At 38.8% G+C, this 19,489-nt stretch overlaps 1 protein-coding gene across 1 annotated transcript; it reads right to left on the minus strand.

Annotated features, from left to right (window-relative positions):
• Positions 1–1,904: 1,904 nt before the first annotated feature.
• On the minus strand, positions 1,905–12,147 carry LOC104225022 (receptor-like serine/threonine-protein kinase ALE2). Its single transcript, XM_009776774.2, has 9 exons — positions 11,689–12,147; positions 10,578–10,661; positions 10,296–10,409; positions 10,117–10,218; positions 5,743–6,111; positions 5,388–5,660; positions 4,718–5,107; positions 3,636–3,876; positions 1,905–2,882 (listed from the first exon to the last, which is right to left on the minus strand). The coding sequence occupies exons 1-9, from the start codon at positions 11,750–11,752 to the stop codon at positions 2,162–2,164; spliced, it is 2,358 nt and encodes a 785-aa protein (XP_009775076.1). The 5' UTR covers positions 11,753–12,147; the 3' UTR covers positions 1,905–2,161.
• Positions 12,148–19,489: the final 7,342 nt, after the last annotated feature.

Raw genomic sequence — 19,489 nt, forward strand, 5'->3', positions numbered from 1 at the left:
AGTGCCCTTTTCCTCCACATCTATAGCATGCATTTTCTGCATTTGGCGCTTGCACCGCTTCATGCTTTTGTTCCTTCCTTTTCCACTGCTGGTGGTGAGGAGGCTTCTTTGGTGCATTATTATTACCATGATTGGGGTTTCTTCCCCGACCACGGCCATGACCACGACTGGGGCCACGACCGCTTCCACGTTTAGATTGGTGAAAGTTCGTCTCATTCACTTGAGGGAATGGACAAGAACCAATAGGTCGGCTTTCATGATTTTTCATTAATAGCCCATTATGTTGCTCTGTTATAAGAAGATGTGAGATAAGTTCAGAATAATTTTTAAATCCCATCTCTCGATATTGCTGCTGCAGGAGCATATTCGAGGCATGAAAAGTGGTGAAAGTTTTCTCCAACATATCATGATCAGTAATATTATCACCACATAATTTTAATTGGGAAATAATTCTGAACATAGCAGAATTATACTCACTGATAGATTTAAAATCTTGTAGCCTTAGATGAGTCCAATCATAACGTGCCTGTGGAAGAACGACCATCTTCAGGTGGTCATATCTATCTTTCAAATTATTCCACAGTATGACTGGATCTTTAATAGTGAGATATTCCATTTTCAGGCCCTCATCAAGGTGATGGCGTAGGAATATCATTGCTTTGGCACGGTCTTGGTTTGATGCCTGATTTTTATCCTTGATGGTGTCTGCCAGACCCATCGCATCAAGATGAATTTCAGCATCAAACACCCAAGACATGTAGCTTTTGCCCGATATATCCAGGGCTACAAATTCAAGTTTAGAAAGATTTGACATTATTTAGGAAAAGAAAGTTCTTACCTCTAATACTTTCAAAGTATTTGCTCGAGATGTCAGAGTCTCGTGCTGATAACGTGTTATAAAATAAAGACTGTAAAGTAAAGACAAGTATAGAGAGAAACTGTTATATTATTCGAATTCAAACTGATGTACATAATGAACTGAAATCTCTTCTATTTATAGAAGAAAGGAAGCTGTTGTGTAAGCTGCTACTATACCAGATATGGATAATCTTCTACTGAGAGCAATGTTTATCCATAACGGAGTACTGAAAGGATAAGCTTATTATACCCGATATGGATAATCTTCTACCGGGGGTAATGTTTATCCATAACTGGGTACTGAAAGGATAAGCTTATTATACCCGGTATGGATAATCTTCTATCGGGGATAATATTTATCCATAACCGGGTACCGAAGTGATAAGCTTCTTAAGGAAGCTTATTTCCAATAGAGTACTAAATAGATAAACATATTTACGGTAGAGTCTCATATCAAGAAGCTTATTTACAACGGAGTACTAAATGAACATCCATAATATAATATATTTATAACACGAAACATATTTTTTCATACCGAATAAATCATTACTAACAACTGCTTGGTTAAGCATTCTTTACTCCTCAGCGTCTTTCTTTAGTCAGAACTTCTCCAAGGTCTATGTGAATCAGAACCTTCCGATTAATCTCTGTTTTCGTGACATCAAAATGTGTTCAAACAAAATATTCAGGGTGATATTTTCTTCACATGGAGTTCCACTTCTGGATCTGTCACTAATTTATTTGAAGAGAATAAACAACTGTGTAAGTTAACTAACATCTTTTGTGACAAGTAAACTAACAGTTAGGTTCACCTAAGAATGGCACCCATTGCCTTAAAGGAACACCAAAAATTTAAAACCATGTTATGCTCATCGGCCGAAAACTTTATTGAAAGCCGAAGAGGAAACAAAGAAAGACTAATACAAGAACTTGCCCGGTTAGTGAGCAAGTACCCCTCAGCCTATAGGTTGGGAATTGAGCGGATATAACAACTACGTTTCAATTCCAAGCAAGTTCAACAAACTGTAAAAGAAACAAAAGAGAAATGAAAGAAACGTAGAAAGACTAGTAGTCCAATCCAATATTGGACTAAAGAAAAAGTTAATTTGACAACATATACAACAAGGAGTGTCCTGTTTATCTTTCCTGTCTATTAAAATGAATGTAAGATTACCAAAATTAGAAGGCTTAGTCCACTCTCTCAGGGATACAGCGGCAATTTCAAACTCCTAATCTACACCGGAGAACCATCTTTTTTCCCAAATAGAAACGGCCTTCGGCACTGTACATTTGACAAATCACTCTAAAAAGAAGCATCATAATTGGTGCCATCCCTCCAATCATGTCTTGGAAGAAGTGCACCGTGTTCACTCATACTGCCCCTTAACCTATAGAGAGCAGGTTTACTCCTTACAGTCCTCAAAGGACCTGATCTGTTACCGTGGCTTATTGTTAAACCCGCCCCTCCACCAAGATTAAAACTTGAAGCTGAAAACGGTCTGTTTTCGAACTCTTCAAGCGGACCAGAACTGTAATCCATGGTCATGAAAGTGGAGGCTTGTCCATATGTTAATCTTGGTGTAACCCCACCAGCATTCCACCAACTGCTATCGGAAGGGACACCTTTGAAATCTGAATCTGGCAGAGAAGACTCCTTCTGGCTACATCCATCAGCACAAGTTTCATCATTGTCATTATAAATTAGTTTGAGAGCTTGCACCACTTCTCCCATAAATGGCCTTTGAGTCACCTCCGGGTGAACGCACATTGAAGCAATGGCAGCCACCTTTGCCATATCATCAAAGTCATAGCTTCCAGCCAAAGAAGGATCCACAAGTTGCTCCAAACCTTCTCTAGTGGTCAGAAGAGGTCGCGCCCAAGTTACCAGGTTTTCTTCTCCAGGAGGTTGAGACATGTCCACAGGTTTTCTTCCGGAGAGAAGCTCCAATAATACAACTCCATAACTATACACATCACTTTTAACAAGTAGGTGTCCCGTCATTGCATATTCAGGAGCAACATACCTGAAAACCCATTAAATAGGGAATGTTAGCAACTGCTTTATAGCACAAATCAGAGTTGCAAATAAGGGCAAGTATAAAATTGCTATATGTACAAAAGAATTTAAATAAAAAATCAAAGAAAAAGAGACACATGATATCTGTTTGACCTATAAGCGGCGAACAAAACATGACGCCCAAGAAACTATTAAAAAAATGTAACAGCATGATTTCACAATATCTAGGAATATTGACCACAGCCTGATGCACTAGAGAACTACTGGCCAGGGCTGAGACGACCATCCTCTTTGTAGGGTGATAAAATTTCATGACAAAATTGGTACAGTGGATAGATATCCCTGCAAATACAGCTTCAGGAGAGGGTTTCTTGTTTCCTTTTGTTGTGAAAACTCAATTCAGACAATGTGCAGGAAATAGTTTCCCACTATCTAATCACCTTCTCTAACACCAACAACTTTATAACAGCACAAATTTCAACATCAGTTCATGAATTACACCTCCAGAAACACAGCCAAGCATCACTTGACAGAGAATTTAACAAGTTTTTTGTTAGTACTCGTAAAAACTTCCTATAGATGATCCATTTAAACCAATTGGAGCTTATGATAGTTATTCTTGGTATCATACTTGCGTTCATTCTTTTCTTCTTCTTTTTTACTGATGAGTATGCTTCACTATCACACTACAAGTTCATTACACTCTTATTTGAGTGAATTGTGACCACTTCAAGAATAGTTATGTTTCAGAGATATATACCCAAAAGTTCCCATGACTCGAGTAGATATGTGGTGACTTCCTTCGGTTGCTTCCCTTGCTAACCCAAAATCTGCAACCTTAGGGGTGAAGTCATCTTCTAACAAAACATTGCTGGCTTTAAAATCACGATGAATTACACGAGGATTAGAATCTTCATGAAGGTAAGCTAGTCCTCTCGCAGCGCCAAGAGCAATTTTCAACCTCACATCCCAATCAAGTGGCGCTTTTCTCCCTTCTCTTCCTGAAATATAGCAGTAGAGTTCTGTTAAGGAGAATCACATGGTAATAGGTTCTACTTGCACCAAGGCACAAAGACATTTTTATGCTTCTAGCTGGTAAATGGTGAAGCTTCTTGGAAATTTTTTACACTCGATTGAAAATAAGACCAATTAACTTGTTCACGTTGGCAAATTACTCTCTGTATCTATTCTGGTAGTGATAATCAACCTGGAAGAATGAGAGGAAACGAAGTCCCACCAGCTTGGATAGGAGTTCTTAGCCATTGTTGTTGGGTGGGCAGCAAAGCAGACAAAAAGAAAGAACAGAAATGCAAAAATGAAAAAAATGGTAGCCAGGACCACAGCAGAAACTGCAGGTGCACCTTCCCCCTCCCCCCTCCCCCACAAACAAAAGAAACAAGAGAAAGAAGAAAAGAAAGCCAAGGAAACTGGTCCTGGGCAGGAGGAAGGAGCTGCTGGCTTAAAACTAAAAGAAGGAAAAACAAGGATAAGGTGAATACAATGCCTTTCCAGAAGTCAAAAAAAAATTCCGCAGAATGTAGTTCAAAGAGTAAAGTTAGGTGGTCCCCGGCAATCCTCCTTTAGAGAAGGAATCGCTGAGTAGATAGACTAAACTGTCTCAAGAAACGTGACATTGATATTAGCAATAGAAAGGAAACGTGTAGTCAAAGAAGCACTAATGGACTTCCATAATGTTGTCCATAGGATGACTAAGATTATAATGTGCTCTGAAATACACGATTATCAAAAGTGATTTAAAGGAACTTTGAGCCTGAAAAGAACTAGTAAAACTAGTAAGAGAACAACTGAACAACGAAGGTAGAGGATTTAAAGAGAGTATACCATGCAAATGAGACTCCACACTACCGTTCCGAACAAGTTCATATACCAAGCTGCGAGTCCGCTCTTCACTGCATATACCAATTAATTTCACCAAGTTACGGTGATGCAATCGGCTCAGCATCTCAACTTCAGCAATGAATTCACGATCTCCATTCTGGTTATCTTTAGTCAGCACTTTCACAGCAACTTCTGTTCTGTCTTCCAAGATACCATGATAAACACGTCCAAATCCTCCTTCACCTAAAACCCTTTTAAAACTAAACTTGTCAGTTGCCTTCTCAAGCTCCGCAAGCGTAAACGTTTTGACAGAAAGGATAGAAGCAGGCATAGCAGAAATGAGGGAAACCGATGTTGAACTAGCCGCGCTACTTGATAATGTAGACCCAATTCCTGCAAACCAAAATATTCATTCGATCTTCATGACGTACATAATTGAGAGGCTTAAGGGAAGTCAAAATTTTTAATAGTACAGGTCAGTGTATAACTAACAGCAGAAGGAGATAAACTTGCATGTTTTTTCTTTTACACAAACATTAAAAAAAAAAAAAAAAAAAAACATTGTGGTTAAATTAAACATATATTTCAAAATGTACATCTCTGCTTCTTCACAGTAAATCCCACCTTCAAAGATCACTGATGAGTAATTTGAAACAAAGAAACAAGTACCTACCTTTACCAGATCTCTTGTGCATAGATGGTGTAAACACTGGACCAACAGCATTTGATGGTCGGCCAGTCCTCCTGCATTTTAAGAGGACAACTAGTGCTCCACAGCATACAACCAACAGTACTAATGCTGATGAAGCAATGAGAAAAATGACTCGGGGACTCATTCTCTGACTCTTGTTTACAAAATCAGCAGTAATAGGGAATTGTTGATTGACAGCACTTCCAGTTGGACCATTACCAGAATCAATGCCAGATGGAGGAGAAGAAGGCAGCCCTGGAATAACTTGTTCAGATTATATTTCACCATAACTCCATTAAGCTAAAAGGAAAATAACAATAAACACTTCATATTGTACCTGGATAGATAATGTGCATCACTTCATAATCCCCAAACATCGTTTTATTGAGAGGCACTTTCTTTTTCCAGAATCTTTCATAGGTCAGCATAGCTGTGGTGTTATCGAACTTCTCCCCTAAGGGAACCAAGTTAATATCAACAATTGTTCTTTCTTGATTTTGATTATCGGCACTAGCTCCAACTACAACAACTTGACTTGGATCTAAATAGGTGCCTTCTGCAACCTCAATTCCCAGATCTCTAACCACAGGAAATATAGAATAAAGCGACTTGTCTAAGAGAAGTCTGACTTTCATTGGAAACACACAAGCACAGGGTGTAACAAAAGGAACAGAAGCAAATGGCTCAGCACAGATCTGGCCACAACCTGCAAATTTGTCAAGAATATTCAACATAGAATAGTGTACGAGGAACATAACTGTAGGAGAAATGATCTAGAGGATTTAGATTAGCATGTTAAGCATATCAATGATAATTTGAATTAATATAAAAAAACAAGAAGGGAAGGGAAGGGGGAAATTATAACCAAATAAAGTTGTACCGTCCTTGGGGCTATATTATGCTGTTAAGGAACTTGCTGACATTTAATATTATAGCAAATGAACATAAATGGAGCATTCCTTGCACAACCAATACATGAAATTCTAATGGAATCAAAATCTTTTTCCCTTTAGCTATTTAGCACACTCAATCATGTGATTATTGCTAATTAACTTTTAGCTGTCCCTATCATCCTTAATATGCAACTAATGCTACCCCTCTTTCAACTGTTGTTGACCTAATTAATTTTGACGGTTTTCTACACCAAACTCGGAAAGATAATAAAGCATACAGGAAAGCAAAAAAAGAAAAAGAAAAGAAAACTCGACATAAGACCAGCAACATTTATTTTTTTCTTCCTAATCAAGAATTTGCATTTTCTTCATGTCTTTTTAATATGGTGATGTCTGGGCTTGGATACTTTGTCCCCAAGACTTAGGCAGATGAGAAAACATCTCTGCTGGGATTTAAACCCAGATCTCCCATCAGTTTTCACCCACTTCATTGATCCTAAACCACACCATTTGCCCAAGAATCTTTTTCTTTTTAAGTAAGAAAAGGAGCAATATGCACTCCTTGTAAATCGTGTCAGAATAGGTTCTGCAGCAGCTTTTTTCTAGCACTTGAAACCAACACCTCCAAATGTTTTAAAATTAATACCCATATCTTATCCTATACTTCCAAGTTATGCTTGAATCTCTCAGTTGTAACGAACAAGCCACAGAAGATTCCAAGTTCATTTAAGAAGCACTAAATTTGGATGGTTTGACATGCATAGAATGATATCGTGATGCACACACTATATATCTTGGTATTTAGAAGAAGGAAGAAAAGATGTTGGGCGTGGAATGTTGCCCCTCTAAGCCATCATATGAGAGCTTATGAGGGATCGAAGTTATTATTATTTAAGGTAGAAGTTATGAATATTGAAGCATGTCCTTTCTTGTATTTTACTGTCTTCCTTCGGTTGATAAATCTATAATTCAAGATATAATTTGAATATCCCACTTGTAGTGTTTTCCTTTAATACTCACAATCTTTTGTATCTTATAGTGTATGTGCTCATGTTCTAGCCCGATCTTGTGAGAATAATGTTAGTCTCTCTACCCGTGGTAGAGCTAGAATTTTCATTAAGGGGTGTCAAAATATAAAAAAATTAAATACACAAAAAATCAAGGGGAGTCAACATATAGTAAATATACATAAAATAAAAAAAATTATCTAACAATACAGTGTAATTTTCTAGCAAAGGGATGTCATTTGACACCCCTTGTTTGAATGCGGCTCCGCCACTGCTCTCTACTAGGTACAAGGTTCTCATTCATCCTCAGTACCCCTCTGAATCAGTCGTCCACGTCTCTCCTTTTCTTTAGTTCATTTTGGTTGTGGTTAGCTGCCCAATTGGAAGATTGATAAACGACAACTAGAGGGAACAGATAAACTTCAGTACAGCTTCACTTACCAAGAAGATCAACCTTCTGTTTAACGAGACTTCTCAAGTTGATTTAATAAGAAATCTTGGTGAACAAGTCATCAATTTTGTGCCAAAGTCGGTATGTGGTTGGAAAAGAAAAATGGATCGGTAGCTCGCTCAGAAGAATACGAGTTAACTTTCGATGAAGTGGAACCCAGGTACAATTGGATGAGCACAAGATAGAGAGTGGGAAAGGCCAAAAAAATTCTAAAGGAAACTTCAACATCTTAAGCAACTTAATTATATCTTCTGCAAATTTTTGGACTCATTTCTACTTACAATTGACAAGTCTACTCATCACTTTGACAAATTCATCACTACCATGAGTTTCCCTTCAATAACTCCTTGTGAGAGATACATGAAATGAATAGCACCCTCAAGCCAGATAACAATTATGTTCACTATCTAATTAGATTTTGTTCTAGGAGAAAAGGGAGTCCTACTTTTCAAATTTTCTGGGAGAAAGAAAAGACGTGATAATATAAATATTGATGGTCATATACCTACCATCTAAATCTAACTTCAGCTTATTAGAGCTTAAGAACTACCCAAAAAAAAGAATCTTGTAAGAGCCCATGTTTGAGAGAATATAAATAGTTAGGATATTATGTGCAACATCCTAATGGATGGGACGGGACATTACTTCCTTAGTCCTGGTAAAGCAGGGCCCTAAAGAAGAAAAAACCCATTTTTTGTTATTAGAAAAATCACAAAGCCAAAAGAAGATCCATTTGCAGCCTCCTATAAGTTATGATATAAGAATTTGGTTTAAAAAATTCTACAAAGCATCTAAATTCTCTATCTTATATTGAATGTCTTAGTTCAGTGCAACACATCATAAGCAGTAAGCATGAGGTGCTCACTGCTAAATGGGAAGGATATACTGACCATATAACTTTTTACTTTTTAGGAATAGAAAAAACGGCATCAAGAGAATAAAAATGAATATCATGTAGCTCTTGTATTAAGCACAGTGCATTGACTTCCTATTTTAACAAGGTGGACAATAGTTTAGGATTATTCAATGGAGAATTGTAGGAGATCGATTTAGTAGTGATAGTAATACATTTAGGAACAAGAGTAGTACATCACCGGCGCATCTGGTCCAAGGTATAAGAGAAAATAACCTGACCATAAAACAATGCACTGTCAATACAAACCTTGGCGGCCATATTTTTTCTTGTAGAGATAATGCATGCATAATTTATGCATTAATCTCTGAATTAACGTGAAATGTATTAGCAATATAGTGTTAGAGTACCACAGTTAGTCTTAGAGTACCACACTTATTACGTAAATGACAAAAATACACTTTAAACTACTTATTGTTTTTTAACCATCTCTTGCTTATTAATCTCTCTCTTCTGTTTCCAAACTGCTTGTAGTATTGATCTTAGAATATAAGAAATTTGTCTATAAGAATTTCCCCATCTAAAAGAGATATTCAAGATTTTTTTATTTCTTTATTTATCTAATATTTTAGTATAGCCCATTAACTTTCTTCTATTTTTTTGACTAAGGTAAATTATAAAAATGGGATGCAACACGAGAATTTCCCAGGGGGGTCATTAACTTTCTTCTTAAAGTTGTTATTCATTTGAGGTAATTGAAACTTAGTAAATAATATCTTTTATTTGACTTTTCACAGTATTACGTTAAATATTTTTAATCACAAATATAGCTTTTCTCAATTACATATGGTAGTAACTAGTACTAGATTGGATAAAGTTTTATTGTTGGCCAAGAGTATTATTGGAAACAAATCTCTATCCAATTCAAAACCAAACATACATCTTAGACCATCCACAGTATATCTATGACCGGAACCTAACATCCAATAGTAAGTACAAGAATTCAAGTATATTAACCACCATATTACAATCTCTCTATCTTAAAATCCCTGTGTAACGTATCAGAGAACCCAAACAACCCCTTGAGGTTCTGCACTTTGACAACAAAATGGTAGAGAAACTATGTAGCTGCAACGCCAGTTACTATTGGGGGGTTGGGGGGGTTTGGGGGGGGGGGTCATTCAATTATAAATATTTATGAAACAAGTTTAACAGATACCCATTGTAACATATAAGCTGACAATTATGCCAGATTTATACGCAAGACGCATGCTCTATATATACAACATCACCGACAGGGAATACACAGTGATGCATTGAATACGCAAAATGGCGAACATATAGTAAGCTGTTAGTTTGTGCCCTCCAATGCAGCCTTGGCCTTCATTCTTCCTATTCTCATTTTCATTTTTTTCCTTTGGTCCACATTTTTACCCAAAGTTGAAGCAATGAACGGGAGGGAAAAAAACATAGCATCAACAGGATATTCTAAATTACGCCACATTACCTGAGCCCGCAGCTGGAGATGGGGAAACACGAGCTCTTGCCCGATGATGATTATGACGGTGATGTCTTGCCACTCGGCTGGCAATTGGACTGGGGGCTAGACCTAAAGATTAGAGTGTCACATCAATAAAATCCCAAATAAGTCCTAAAAGATGGTGTAAAAAAAGTAACTTGTAGTACCTCGAGATGCAGGGGAAGGAGCGGGTGCACTAGAGGGTTTCGGATATCGCTTAAAATGGTGTCTATGGGGTGCTGACATTGGTGCAAATGAGGCACGCCTGGACAATAATCTTACTGCAAAACAATGTTAAGAACCACTAAGTATATTCCAAATCCAAATTTATCACTAAAATGGCATAACAAATTGCTTCTCTAATCTTCATCAAACAAATTGCTTCGCAGATCAGTCAACAGATATCATTATAGGGCCATAAGAAGCTGAGGCTGATGTATCAGTCTTACCATCTTCTAAGGAAAGTTTGCTTGTAAAGTAACCCTTGCTTGGCAGTAGAGTAGGAGACAGGTAAATATGCGGCAATGCTATCCCTGAAGTAAGAAGTAATAGAAGCAAATAAGTAACCGAACTTTCAAGTATAGAAAAATAATTAGGCAATCCAAAAATTCATGTATGCATAATTTTCACCGATGGCAAGTCTACATCTGAAAGGGAAATTATACAGTAGAAATTCTTAAAACAGGATAACTGAAAAGGAAACACTTCTACATTACAATGCGCAAGCATCAGTTAACTAATGCTTGTCTATCCCGTTCCTTTCAAACAGGAAAGGGCTTTCTTTATATATCAACTATGCGGCAATCGTAATTCCTATTTGGAGTCAACTATATGAGTTCTCTATATTTGTTCTGCTCTAATCCGAGTCATTTTATTTCTTTCCAAACAGGAAGGGGCTTCCTTTTATTCTTGAAACACAAAAGCAGGCAAGTAGGACCTTTCTACTGATCAATGACAATTGTGCATTTTAATTCGAAATTTCATACCCCAACAGTCCAGACAACAATAACAACAACAACCACCCCAACAGTCCAGAATCGTGAATAAACTCCACAGAATGGCTCTCTCTTGATTATATCCCAAGCTTCACACCTACTAAGCTATGCTAAATTTTCATAGTAGCCCAGTTGGTTGCTACCTGAACTTTCACCTTGTTTCTGGGGTTCGATTCCCAGCTTGTAATCCCCTCCCCCCTATGTTTAATAAAAAAAAAGTGGAAAGAACAAAGTAAGCGTGTTGTTTGAATCCCATTTCTCTATGAAAAAATGATCGAACCTCAGCTACAACCTAAGTGTAAGCCCATCTTTTCCAGAACCAATGAGCATGTTTAGCCGACACCTGTGCTCGTGGGCAGACTACCCAGTGTATTAGTCAATGTATGCATAAACTGACCCGGACACCACAAGCAACAACTACACCTCAGTGCCAAACAAGTTTGGGTCGGCTATATGAGAACTCACTAACCATGATTCTCCATTTAAATTCATCTCAGGCCGCCACCACCAGCATCTCACGAAATAATTAAAAAAAAATTAAAACTAAAGAAGGACATGAAATTACCGGAAGGAGTAGGAAGCAGAGTGAGGAAAGAAAGAAGAAAGAGAAGCATCAGAGCAGCTGGCATCTTCTCTCTCTAAAGCGCAATTCCCAAACACCATCCTCAGTATCCAAACTGGAACAGCATTCTCCTAACTTCTCTAGGGTTCTTCTACTAGTAGTCAAGCTAAAAACACCCTCCATGAACTTCCTTTACTCAAATCTGAAGATTGCATGTCTTCAGAACCCTAAAAAACCCTAGCTCAAAACTGGACAATGCAGGTCCTGCAATCAATGCTTGTACTTTACAGATCCATGAAATGCGGAAATGCTCCTAAAAGTACTACCAGTTATGCACAGAGTACAGCGGAGTAAGCGCTTAGAAACGACAAATAATGGATCTCCGGCAAGAATTCAGCTGAGATATATAGAGAGAGAGAGAGAGAGTAGAAAGAGAGAGAGAGTGGAAGGTGAGGGAGTGAGTGGGATGGCTTTTATTGCCGGTGTAGCCACCAGCACACTTGCTTTCGCTAATTGATGATTGTCTGTTACCACGGCCCACCTCTGCGCGTGTCCTACACTCCCAATTCCTTTTTTATTACTCCCATTTACATGTGTTCCCGCGTAAAAGCAATACCGTGAAATTAGGATTTCCACTTTGGCGAGTCAAAATATTGTCGTCCCTCTGACGTAGGAAAATACGAGCGAAAATGTGCCTTTTTCCCTTTTAAGTCCATTTTGGTCTCAACATTATCGTCTTTGTAAGTAACTACCTCACTACTCCCGTCAATATAGTAGTACTTGTTTATTTACTCGTTATATTTCTCAAAGTTAGTTTCCAGTTTTATAAGATTAAAAAAAAAAAACTGAAAGAGCAAATAGAATGACTCGGTCGATAATTTTGGAGTCCAAAACCTTTTTAATCATTTTTTGGACAAAAAATACTTTTGTACTACTTAAAAAAAAGTTACATAAATGAGTAAAACGCAGTATAGTATTGCGTTTTTTTTGTAAATCGCAATACTATATTGCGTTTTAATAAGATGCTGGGCCCAGCTATATTTTATTAAAGCTGTTCGCAGTATTATACTGCGTTTTACTGCGAACAGCTTCAATAAAATATAGTTCCTTCTTCTTCCTTGGACCACTGAACCGAAGGAAACCAAAAACCTTCGATTCTGCTGGTCCCCCCCCCCCCCCCCCCAAACTTCAAAAAAAAAAATTGGGCCCCACCCGTCACCTAAAGAGCAAGGAGTGTAGGTCCCACATACAAGACAAGCTTTTGATTCTTTCTTTCGGGTGCAAAAATTCGATTTCAATCAAATTTAAAAAACTTAAATCGAGGTATTTCAATTTTGTTTATGTCGAAACTCGTATAGTACATGCATATTTGTATTGTTTAATGTGTTTCCATGTTAATTTGTGTTATGTTTGTGTTTAAATTTGTATCTTATTTATACCCGGATTGATTTATTAGCTTTGGTACAAAAAATTGTTAAAATTTGATAAATTATTTGTATTGTTAAAAAATTAATATTATTTATTTTGTTTGTTGTTCATATTTGTATTTTATGTTAGTTGTTTTTATATGTAATAGTGACCTTTTAGCGTAGTAAAATAAATAGTCTTTTAGCGTAGTAAAATATAGAGCTTTTTACTGTAGTAAAATATAGAGCCTGTTAGTGTTGTAAAATATAGAGTCTTTTAGCGTAGTAAAATGTATAGCCTTTTAACGTAGAGTCTATGTAGTTTAAGTATGTAGTAACTGCAAACTCTATCCAATTACACTTTACAAAATTAATTATTTAATTATAACAATAAACTTACAAAAGTAACAAATTCCTATATGTTGTAAAATTAACTCAAATATCGAGCCTGGAACCCATACATAATTATTCAGTCCAATTGTAAACATAATTAATTATTTAATTTATTAAGCTAGCACACACAATTCTAAAAATGTTAAAATTGATACGCATAATAATTAAGGATAACTCGGTGCTACCGAGCCTCAAAAATCGAGCCTGGAACCCATACATAATTATTCAGTCCAATTGTAAACATAATTAATTATTTAATTTATTAAGCTAACAGACACAATTCTAAAAATGTTGAAATTGACACGCATAATAATTAAGGATAACTCGGTGCTACCGAGCCTCAAAAATCGAGCCTGGAACCCATACATAATTATTCAGTCCAATTGTAAACATAATTAATTATTTAATTTATTAAGCTAGCACACACAATTCTAAAAATGTTAAAATTGACACGCATAATAATTAAGGATAACTCGGTACTATCGAGCCTCAAAAATCGAGCCTGGAACTCATACATAATTATTCAGTCCAATTGTAAACATAATTAATTATTTAATTTATTAAGCTAACAGACACAATTCTAAAAATGTTGAAATTGACACGCATAATAATTAAGGATAACTCGGTGCTACCGGGCCTCAAAAAATGAGCCTGGAACCCATACATAATTATTCAGTCCAATTGTAAACATAATTAATTATTTAATTTATTAAGCTAACAGACACAATTCTAAAAATGTTGAAATTGACACGCATAATAATTAAGGATAACTCGGTGCTACCGGGCCTCAAAAAATGAGCCTGGAACCCATACATAATTATTCAGTCCAATTGTAAACATAATTAATTATTTAATTTATTAAGCTAACAGACACAATTCTAAAAATGTTGAAATTGACACGCATAATAATTAAGGATAACTCGGTGCTACCGGGCCTCAAAAAATGAGCCTGGTACTCATACATAATTATTCAGTCCAATTGTAAACATAATTAATTATTTAATTTATTAAGCTAACAGACACAATTAATTTTGTTTAAATTATAGTAGACGACATGGACTTTCCTCCGCCTGCGCATCCCGGACCTGCCGAGGATCAGCTACTAGTGCTGCAGGGCGACCATAGGTCCTCATTTGTATAGGAGGGACAGCTATCGATACAGCCTCTCTGCCCCAGGAGACCTGACGATTTATGGAAGTTCATCGGGGAGCATTCTTTCCATGCCCGCGTAGTCGCGCGCCTACAGGCTACGGGCTTCTATACGATTTTTGAGCTTGGACGGATGTATCTTGATTGGTCTCTCATCACGGCCTTGGTAGAACGGTGGCGATCGGAGACGCACACTTTTTACTTGCCCACTGGAGAGGCCACCATCACGCTGGAGGATGTTCAGGTTTTGTACGGGTTGCGCGTAGATGGACGGGCCGTAGCACTGCCCCAGTACATTAGATCCATGACGCGTGCACAATTTTTTGATATGATGATGCATTTTACTGGTTATAGACCTCAGGGTGACGCTGGGGGCAGTCGTGTTGCTTTGTCAACCATCAGAGATCATATGGCATTTTTGCATCCAGACATTATCGGCGAGACGGAGGATCTCCATATTGAGAGGTACACGCGGTTGGCGCTGCTCCTGCTTTTCGGGTGTGTCTTGTTCCCGAACACTTCGGGGAGTAAAGTGAGTATGCGCTTTCTCCATCATCTTCAGGAGTTGGATGGTTTACCCCAGTACAGTTGGGGTGATGCTGTTCTCGCATACCTGTATAGGAGCATGTGCCGGGCGAGCATGGGCCCAGCGGTGGACATATGTGGTTTTCTGCCCCTCCTACAGGTGACAACATTTTCGAATACTCTGTTCATTTCTCCGAATTCTATATGGTCGAAATGACTCATAAATTTTACATCAACCTTTTATCTTAGGTTTGGGCCTGGCAGCGGATCATGTCGTTGCAGCCACCTCTACTAGCACTTGCGCCTGGTGAGGCTTATCCGTTTCTCCCTCTAGCTTCTAGGTGGATTCTCCGGCGTGGGAACTACTGAGGGACCGATGCTCATCATAATCTCCCCCTTATCAGGGATGTGCTAGATATGCTAGTGGACGGACAGGTAGATATGTACCTACACTTACTTGTTTAAATTGAGTTGTGTTGCGCATACTCACTTTTATGTTATTATTTGGCAGTTCATCTGGACGCCATACATCGACGAGTTGGTAGCTCAGCTGCCCTTTTATTGCTCTGTCGATCGAATGCTTTGGAGCACCTCCGTCCCGATGATCTTCTTCGATATGGTTGAGTATCATGCCACAGAGCGTGTGCTTCGCCAGTTTCACCGTCCCCAGCCTATACCTAGGGATCCTGGATGGGTGGCTATACACTATCAGCGGGATGACCGTGCCAGGCTGGACGATATATATATATGGGATGGCTGGAGCAGCAGGTCCTTATTTGGGAGGAGCACCAAGTTGACCGTATTCCGCCAGCACCTACATTTACCCAGGAGGCCACTATTCATATGTATGCATCATGGTACCGCCGTTACACCCGACTGATTATCGGGAACCCCATTCATGTACTTGGCGAGCGCTACAGACCATACGCCAGGAGACACGAGGCACTGGTATGTTTTTTGGCTTATTAATATCGTATAATTGCTATATTGCGTTATTTAATTAATATTTTAAATATTTCACAGGCTATTGGGCATCATCACCTCTACCAGTTGGGACACGAGATGCAACAGCATACCGACATCCCTGGAGTCGTTGACTATGGCCGGCGGGTGGCACAGTTGGCTAGTCGGACCCTGTTTCAGGAGAGAGATGCCGTGAGGTTGGACCACGAGGCTCAGTATGCGGCGCCAGAGGACTACCATCGGGGTAGGGGTGTCCCACGAGGTAGGGGTAGGGCATGAGAGAGGGGTGCCCCACGAGGTAGGGGTGCTCCACGGGGTCGCGGGGGTCACGGGGGACGGCGAGGAGGTGGTCCCCAGCAAGGGGGTGTTGAGGCACCTGTCGACCCACCTGTTGAGGGACATGATGAGGACTTTGGAGTTGTGGCGCTTGGAGATGACCAACCGGGTTATATACCTCGGCAAGATGAGCCTTCCAGCAGCATGCCTTCGTACAGCCTTCAACTATCTCTGCCAGCATCGCATGTCACCCCGTCAGGAGCATTGTCGATCACGGGTACATTCGACGGGGATGTAGACCAGTACTTTGCATGCCCATCTACCGCAGCTGAGGATCGGCCCACCCGGGACGTGGATGGCGGGCGCAGGTTGAGTTATGCCTCATCCCCGGCGGTTGATGCAGATCTATCACAGGCGCAGGTATGTTTGTATTACTTTAAAATTTCACTTTGTTTTTTTTCCTTAATGAGCTGCCATTAATTAATTTTTAACTTTCTTATGAAGGCATCGTCCCAGCCCATCTTTGAGGCCACTACATGCTTTGATGAGGACACCACTAATGCGTATATTTAGGAGGCCGACGAGACCACGGTGGGTATATATTTTTTGACTTAACACGTACAATACAAATATACTTTGTCACATGCTAAGTTTAGTACTTGTTTTGTAGGTTGTTGATGGCCCGATGGCCTGTTCTTCCGATCCTGCTAGTTGTGGTGTCGATGCTGCTGCACATCCTCACATAAAGAGGCGGCTTGATGATGATGATCCAGATAGTGTACCCGGGAGACAGGGGATGCGACTCAGGCCAGCAGCAGTACTGAAGCACACAGACTGCGGGACTCACTGGTTTACTTAGGTTTTTAGTTTGTGTAAATAGTGCATTATGTATATAATGATAACAATTATTGTTTAACAACATTTATATTTTAATTGCATTTGAACAGCAGTTTTACTTAAACAGTACACAAGAAATACAAACATTGCAAAACGTAGTACTATACTAAAACTAAAACCATCACTGCACAAAGGATAGCAGTACACAGAAAAACAAACAATAGAACTAAAACCATCACTGCACAAAGGATAACTAAAACCAGCTTTTTTCACATGGTTTTCATCTTTTTCAGAACGACAAGACAACTCCATAAAACGTAGTACTATACTACGCTTTATGTGTTAAATTTTTCTGCAATAAACCAGCTTTTTTCACATGGTTTTCATCCTTTTCAGAATGACAAGACAACTCCATAAAACGTAGTACTATACTACGCTTTATGTGTTAAATTTTTCTGCGATAAACCAGTTTTTTCACATGGTTTTTATCTTTTTCAGAACGACAAGACAACTCCATAAAATGTAGTACTATACTACGCTTTATGTATTTTGTCTCGCCTATAAATAACGGCATCATTATAGTTATTTTGTGTGCTCAAAAATTAGTAAAAGCAAATATTTCATTAAAAGTAAGTTTTTTTTTACTAAAAGCAAATATTTCATCAAATGGCTCAACCTCTTCGTGCACCAAAGTGCAACTGTGGAAAAGAATGCTCGATGCAAAATTGTTGGGACGATGGTGAAGTTGGACGCCGCTACTGGTGCTGTATGAACCAGTTATACAAGGTTTCCGGCGAACCTATTTGTTATTTTCAGGAATGGGTTGATGAACCATGTTATCAGGAATGCTACAGAGAACAACTGCAGTTTCTTCATAATATATGTTTATGCCAACGGGAAACACAAAGAGAAAGCGATAGAATTATTGTAGAAATGAGGGCGAAACTGAAGGAGGTGGGAGAAGAAAAATGGAAAGCATAATAGAATTGTGAAGCACAAAAGGAACGAAAAGAAAAATATAAACGGGAACTTGCGGAGGTGAAGGCGAAACTGAAAGAGGTAGAAGAAGAAAAAGAACGAATGAAAGAACGATTTAAGTGGTTGGAGCGGAGAATAAATGGCAACCGGGACTAAACATTTGCTTGTATGTGTTTAGTGTATTTTTCATATTTCATATATTTTTATTATGTTGGCCTGTTATGTTTGTGTTTGTGTTGTAGTAATGCTTTATTTTAATTGAAGTGCAAGTTAAGTTTAAGTGCTTGTGTTGCGCATATGAAACTATCAAACCACGCTTTACATATTACATTTCCTACAATTAAACAGCTTTTTCTTTCACTCATTTCAAATTGTGGAACATAATTTTATTTGATATATATTGCAACATACACAAGTAAAAACATGTATTACAAAAAACAATACCAAAATAAAAGACTAGGGGTATCCTTGATAGTTGGGTACATTCGACGAACTTGCACCAGGAGCTGGATTACCACCGCCACGCACACCACCTGAAGGACATTTACGACGGTCGTGTCCTGTTTGGAGCATATGCCACATTTACGCGCATAAACGCTGTCACCAACATCCATTTGGTTCCGTATACGCGTTCTCTTTTGCATTTGCAGCTTGTGCAAATAGTCCTTGTTACATACCATCTTAAAAGGTTCCGGCGGCCAATAATGCTCAGCACCTAATGGCTGCAACTTCCCACTATACGTGTCTATGTATGCAGCAACACTGTATTGCCTATCAATATAGTTTGTTGCCCCATATCCAACTTGTTGAAAGCACTTCAACGCATGTGCGCACGGCATGTGGTAGATGGTGCATTTCCCACATGAACATAACCTTCTATTTTCATTCACCGTCTGTAGATTATTCCCACGGTGTCCGTGGATAGCGGTCTTAACTTCAAAAACACCCCGTTCATGATCGTACTGAAGAAATGAATGCCACTGTTCTCGCCTCCTGGACCTTTCAAATCTTCTCATGGGTATTGGCATAAATTGAACACCCCCGACCATCAATGCATGCCTTTCAACAAACCTCTCCGCACTCTGTTTGAGTGTCATGCGGACCATGGCAGTGACAGGCAGTCCACGGGCAAACTTCAACAAGCCGTTAAATGACTCTAACACGTTTGTAGTGAGGGCTCCCCATCGTCTGCCGCCATCAGCATGCAATGTCTACATGTGAAGCTCATGCCCCATCAACCAAGTATAGGCTCGTGGTTCTAACTGCCGGATCGCTTC

This window comes from Nicotiana sylvestris, chromosome 9 (assembly GCF_000393655.2).
Source record: "Nicotiana sylvestris chromosome 9, ASM39365v2, whole genome shotgun sequence".
NCBI classification, from domain to species: Eukaryota; Viridiplantae; Streptophyta; class Magnoliopsida; order Solanales; family Solanaceae; genus Nicotiana; species Nicotiana sylvestris.